The sequence below is a fragment of the Onychostoma macrolepis genome, chromosome 05 (genome assembly GCF_012432095.1).
Source record: "Onychostoma macrolepis isolate SWU-2019 chromosome 05, ASM1243209v1, whole genome shotgun sequence".
Classification (NCBI taxonomy): domain Eukaryota; kingdom Metazoa; phylum Chordata; class Actinopteri; order Cypriniformes; family Cyprinidae; genus Onychostoma; species Onychostoma macrolepis.
Window position 1 is genome coordinate 40,438,272 of NC_081159.1, and position 6,383 is coordinate 40,444,654.

At 33.9% G+C, this 6,383-nt stretch overlaps 1 protein-coding gene across 2 annotated transcripts; it reads right to left on the reverse strand.

The window, feature by feature from the left end:
• Positions 1-123: 123 nt before the first annotated feature.
• On the reverse strand, positions 124-5,844 carry LOC131540912 (serine protease FAM111A-like). Of its 2 annotated transcripts, XM_058776289.1 has the most exons (6): positions 5,701-5,843; positions 4,314-4,392; positions 4,098-4,154; positions 3,559-3,624; positions 3,277-3,342; positions 124-2,424 (listed from the first exon to the last, which is right to left on the reverse strand). In XM_058776289.1, the coding sequence occupies exons 2-6, from the start codon at positions 4,353-4,355 to the stop codon at positions 637-639; spliced, it is 2,019 nt and encodes a 672-aa protein (XP_058632272.1). In that variant the 5' UTR covers positions 4,356-4,392; positions 5,701-5,843; the 3' UTR covers positions 124-636. The 2 variants fall into 2 exon arrangements, with proteins under 2 accessions (XP_058632272.1, XP_058632273.1); XM_058776290.1 differs by lacking the exon at positions 3,277-3,342 and having other exon boundaries at positions 5,701-5,844.
• Positions 5,845-6,383: the final 539 nt, after the last annotated feature.

Genomic DNA, 6,383 nt, shown 5'->3' on the forward strand with positions numbered 1-6,383 from the left:
CTCTTTTTTCTCTTTCTATAGCCTTCTCCACAAAGTTGAATGAATTAACCTAAAAAAAACTACTTTCAGTGTGTACCAAATGTCTTGTTTTACTGGGAAACAGATCAACACAATTCATTCAGTGTTTGAACAGAAAGATTTATTATATATATATAAAAAAAAGTTCTCTAATTACAGGACATACACAAAACATTTTTCAGACCCAACAAACTCAAGATCCGAGACGCTTCTCAACATGAGCAATCAAAACAACACATGAATCACACAAGGGACATGCTAATAGAATAATACTGTATATGTAAGTCGAATAAACATTAAAGCTACAAATGAGTGTGTATGGATAAACGAACACTTATGTATGAATAACAACAAAAAGAAAATACAATAAAGAATGAACTGTAAATGTATTTTTAGTCTCAACCAAATTAATGAACCCACTATCACCTGTAAGATACATGTATTTACATTTATCAAAAATAAGAGAAACCGAGAGTAACTTCAGCTTTTAAACATGCTATCTCTAAAAAAAAAAAAAGAGGTAAAAACGGATAGGCATTTGTAAAAGACATTGAAAAAAATTAAGAATTGAAACCATTGCAGTCATGTCAGCCAAAGAAATGGCGGCATGTGGACACTTCAATAAGAAACTTCCATCTCGCAGTCGGTCTGATTCTCCTGCTCTGTGGTCCCAGACTCATCGCTTTTATTGCTGTGCGCTTCTAAGATATTGACGACGTCATGCAAACCTTTTATCTTAGCCTGTGCTCTGATCATATCCAGAATGGGCTGCATGGAATAAGCATATTCCACAACGCTTCTAGTTTTACCTCTTTCTCCAGGGTACACATATCCACCGGTGTGCACACCAATCAGATAGCAGTCTTCATCAAAAACTGGAGAGCCAGAAGATCCATGAAAGAAACAAGAGTTATAATTAATCTGGTTTTTATAAACGGCCCATTTATCTTCTAAACTCCTCTTTGTGATCATCTGAATGAAATGGACATTCTCAGACTTGTGTTTATATTCAGCCTCTTGTAGATCCTCAACAATTAAGCAGGGGTCCACTTTCTTAATCCCACCATCTGGATGTCCCACAATGCAGATCCCACCTCGGTTAGGAGGGGAGCCACAAATGTATCGACTGAGCAATCCAGGACGGCCTGTGATTTCATCAACTTCATCCAGTTCAAGAAGAGCAAAGTCAAGCCGTCTTTTATTAACATCTGTTATGAAACAGTAAGCAGCAAGCCGTTTCCTGACTGGCACCAGCTTCACCTTTGAATCCAGACGTTCAAAATCAAATGCCGCTTCTAAATACTTTGTAGAAGAAAGCTTATCTGGAGACTCAAGAAAGTCCCTAACAACATGTGCGTTAGTTAGAACAAATCGCCCAAAGAGTAAGAAGCCGGTTCCTCTGGCGGATCCCTCCACTCGAATCTGACACACAGAGTCACAGAGTCTCATGAGCCGCTTTATTTTATACACCTCAGAGAAACTCTGAACGCTTTTATCATATTCTGCTCTGAAGAACTTTTGGAACATAGAGTTCTTCTTTAGGTTCTCTCGCTGCTTTAATGTCTCCAGTAAATCTTTAAACTGATTACGCAGAATTCCCAGAATCTCTTCAGAGTCTGGAATTATTTTTGGAGAATCAGTGGAATGATTTGTGGATTTCATTGTGTTTCTCTTTTGTGTTTCTTCTTGTTCAGTGTTGATGGGATGCTGGTTAGGATCAACATTTCCTTTCAAATCAGCGGCTGAAGCTTCATTCATTTCAGCGCTAACATCACTCAAGACATCATCTTGGCTATCTGGCTGTTTTTTGTCTCTCCTAACAATGATCTCAAAATGCTTTCCATCAAGATGCTCTACAGTTCTTGACATATCATGGATTGTTTTGCTCCCAAACTCAGAAAGTACACAGTGCTTGTCGAATATGGCATTGGTGAATCGCCCATCACGCCGCAGAGCAGCCGTCAGTTTGTCTTTTTTGGATGCGTACACACAAACATCATCAACCTTCATCCTCAGCTCATTGTTTTTCATTAAGCGTTTCACTTTCTTCCCTCCTTTTGTTTTAATGTAAAAGATTACAAAGTTTTCTGGTTCATTAGAGAATGAAAGCCTTTCAGTTGTTTTTTTCTTTGAAGGAACATTTCCACCTTTTTTGATGAAGGTTATATCTAAGAGCTCATCTCTTTCAATGAGACAGCAGGGGAAATCAGTCTTCACAGCCGCTCTAGGAACCGCTCCTTCACGTCTCTGGATCACTATTTCTTTCTCCATGTTGTCTTTTTTAAACTCTCTGAAATTCTTGTTTGTATTAAGAGCATCAAGCACAGTCTTGGATGTATTGCACACCACGGCATGTGTCTCAGATTTGTAGCAGAAATTAAAAGTGTTGCTTTGCCCTTCAGCACTCTGTTGAATTCAGAAGAACAGTAATAGACAAAGCATTTATTTAAACACTTATGAATAAGGGACTTCGGTAAAATTATTAGCAATACTGAGTAATATAATGTATACAAATAATAATTTTCCAGATTACATTTTTTTACACAAGCTCTCAATTCAAGTCAATGATCGGTGCATATTGTGCACTTTCATTTAAAAAAGTATTTAATGTAGGCATGTTATTCATAAAGTGGAACAGACTGCAGGACAAGAGGTGCACTACTAGTAATTTTCAGTGAAACTGTTTTAGATTAAAAGATCAGTCTTGAGATTTTAAGAAATTATCAGAATTTTTTAAAAGATGATCACTAGTTGTTGGGAAAACTGTATTTTTCTTATTTAATAACCCAGCCTAAAATATGACAATAATATGCATTGCAGTTGTTAAGTAACTTACCAAGCAGTGTTATTTTAGTATCAATGATATACTATTATCGTTTTCGTTAATATTTTGAAGTAGATTTTATTTATATATCATTTTTACATTTTAATTTTAAAGTTTTAGTAATTGTTATGTTTTTGTAATTCTTTTAAATGTCTATGTAGTTTTTTATTAAGTTTTATTGTTTAGTCTTATTTAGTTTTAGTTTAAAGTTACTTTAGTACTTTAACTAAATAAAGACGAGAACTGTGAACTAAAAAAAGGTTTAGTTTTTTTATATTTTAATTTATTTCTGTTAATATTTAATTTATTTCAAGTTATGAAAATTTTTTTTTTCTGGATTTAACAATAATAACCCTGGTTACCAAAACACCTTATGAGGGTACATTTATTCACTTACAAGAGATGTCTCACCTCAATTATTTAAAGTCTCATACCTGTTGCAGATGACTTTTTGATTGTCGCTCTCTGACTTCCTCCTTACAAAAACTGTTTGTTCTTTCCTGAGTGAATGAATACGAAATGTCATCAAATTGCTAATGCGAAAGCACCAATGTAAATGGTTTTACCATCACTTTGTAAATCATTATGAATGATGAGCAAAAACAATATGGATATTTAAAGTCTTCCTAAAACATTTCTGTAGAAAAATTGCACACACACTTTTTAATCAGCACCCATAAATAATTTATTCAGTGATATGTCAGTATGCAACATACCTTTAATGGATTACGGTCATTATTACCAAGCCCCTTTTCGTTTTTCTTGCTTGTGTGATGTCTTTCCTAGAACAATGGCAATAGCAATATTAAAATAGCATATGTATTAATATTAGCAATTAAATACACTTGAGTCAAAAACAATTAACAAAATTTACTAAATTAGCATTGAATTTTATAATATTGCCACGCATAATTAAACAAAAGTGCACTCAAAGATTCTCAGTTTCTGTAACATGCACCATTTCACTCAAGATGTGCTCTGACGCCCAAATGAAAATAAAAACACAAATATGAGAGAGGGGGAAAAGGCAGGTCATCCTTACTATATTGCAAGTCATCTAAAGCCATACACTAGCTTTGAATATGTATGCAACACCAAATGCAGAGAGGAAAAAATTATATATATATATATATATATCATTTGGCATTATTATTGTAATAATTACATTTTGGTCTGATTCTCACACAGGATTCATAGGACTGGGACTATAACTTCTTAGACCTGAATCATTATTGTTTAAATATCATGGCCTTACCTGAGCATTCTCAGCAGTTTGTGACACCCTTGTCGTGTCACTGTCAGGCTGCCTTTTCTGAAATAGACAATCTTCACTATAACCAATCACACTAAGGCTAAACAATTCAATACAATGATCAACATAAGAATTTAAATACCCAAGCTAAGAAATTAAAAAACATTTTTATAAATAAGATATATAATCCATGCTTCTTAATGTTTTGCATTTTCTCACCTCAAAGTATTTCAGAATGCTATTATTACTCATTTTCTTCATGGTGATGATCAAGAGTGATGTTGGCAATTCAGTGTTTCTGTGAAGAGGACAAATACAAATGATGAGCCCAACGACAATAACGATGATAAAATTCGCATCGCGCACTGTACGCTGTTCCTTTGCGTTGACTTTAATGAGTTACATCTGACTCTCTTAGGTCATTCAATAGAAATGTCAATTTTCTGTCTCTAGCCTTTACAGAAATATTACACTTAAAAAACACTTTAAGGTTACAATTTCAAATGAAGCAATATTTAATTAGAACAATTACACCTTCTTGAGCCACCAATGTGGCAATGTTTGTTTTTTAATGAATTATATAGAATCCAAAGCAACACAAAACAGCTCGTCCCCACAGCCATGTACAGAGAAAAGGTGGTTTATTTTGAGGTCTAAAACAGGTTTTTGTACCATTTAAAATACAATATGTATTCATAACTATCAAATATATGATGTAGTGGTCCGTTGGAGTTGTGTCACTGGTGTTTACCGTTTGTTACCTTTATTGTTATGGAACTGTAAAAAACTAGAATACAAATCATGGATTAAACTACTTAATTTATGATTGAAAACATGTGGTTTGATACCTTACAACAGCCATTTTGTAAAATGCATTTTTCTTGAAAATTGTCACCTTCCTTATGGGTAAATAAATGCACAAAAAAGATTTTTAAAAATCATTAAGCTTATTAAGTCATTTATGTGTATTCATAAAGGCAAAAGATAATCTAATAATGTGGACTAAGTTTAAAAGTAAGAAAAAGAAATCCATTTGAAGACATCTTGCCATACCAAAAGTGGACATTTCTGCAGAATTATCTCTTACAGCACTATATTCAGTAATTAAGCGAGCATTTAATTGCGGACACATTCACTGTCGTCCAGCAGCTCCTCATTCATGAAAGCCGCTCAGCTCTGAATCCTTCATTGAAGCACGTAACGTTATTCATTAAAAGCCAACCAATAACATTCTCCTCAGAAGACACATAAATCCTGCCAGCCTTTGGATGCGAGAAAAAGCCATTAATGCGCCTCACAATGGAGACAAACACCTAACGAAAGTGATTCGTTCACGAACAAAACACCACTGATCCAAACAATTTAATGACAATGCGTTTACCACACTTAATGTTTAAACACGGCAATGTACGTTTCTTTATTTTTCTTTCACTCACTCATAAGTCATATACATTTTCTCCCATTTAGCCTAACGTTACAGCATTTGAAAACCGAAAGCTGCCAGATAAGTTACAGGTAACGTTATAGGTGTTTGCAGTGTTTTTTGTCTATCCAATTTTTTTTTTAGAAAATATTGTAAATGATATTTTTTGTGTTAAAATGTTACCTTATGTGAGTAAAAATATAGGCCTAGTTTAAATGAAGCAGGAAAAAGTGCGCAGCGTCCGTCTTTGTGATCTGAGGATGTCGTGAAGCGCGCGCAAAATATTTCAAATTCTTCTTCGGTTTTTTTTTACCGGCGGGTTAAAGGTTAAAGATCATGGTAAAAAAGTACATACCGCCACCTACTGTATTGGAGTGCATGTTGTATGATCCGTCTTATTTTGGTAAAATAATTAACATTTGACAGATTCTGCAAGGTGTATGTAAACTTCTTGTTTCAACTGCAGCCCTGCCAGCCTCCAGTTGATTATTTCCTATTTTTTTGACAGAAGAACAAAATTATTTAAAGTTTTTTTTTGTATTTGAGGCATATGGTTTATTGAACTTTTCAAAGAAAGATTTTTTTTTTTTTTTTGCAATGTATATTTTGTTGGCTTTATTGTTGTGTAGTTTGTATGTCTGTAACCTTGCTGCAAAACTATAATCAGCAGGGGATCAAATAATGTTTTTCCCCATTGTATGACCTAAAGCATGTGGTCTCATTTTCTTTATAATGATGGGGAGCATCAATATTAATGTACTTTCCTGTTACCTAAATTATTTCTTAGATGTTACTTGTTTATTTTTAAAATACAAACCTTTGATAAATCATTATAATTTGCTGAGTATCCTCATAAAATGAGTATT

Excerpts from the sequence above, each read along its gene's own strand:
- LOC131540912 (XM_058776289.1), bottom strand. The coding sequence starts at position 4,355 with ATGAAGAAAATGAGTAATAATAGCATTCTGAAATACTTTGAG. Across the intron at positions 3,625-4,097 it reads AAACTGCTGAGAATGCTCAG|GAAAGACATCACACAAGCAA; the intron begins GTAAGGCCATGA and ends CCATTGTTCTAG. Across the intron at positions 2,425-3,276 it reads CAAAAAGTCATCTGCAACAG|AGTGCTGAAGGGCAAAGCAA; the intron begins GTATGAGACTTT and ends TGAATTCAACAG.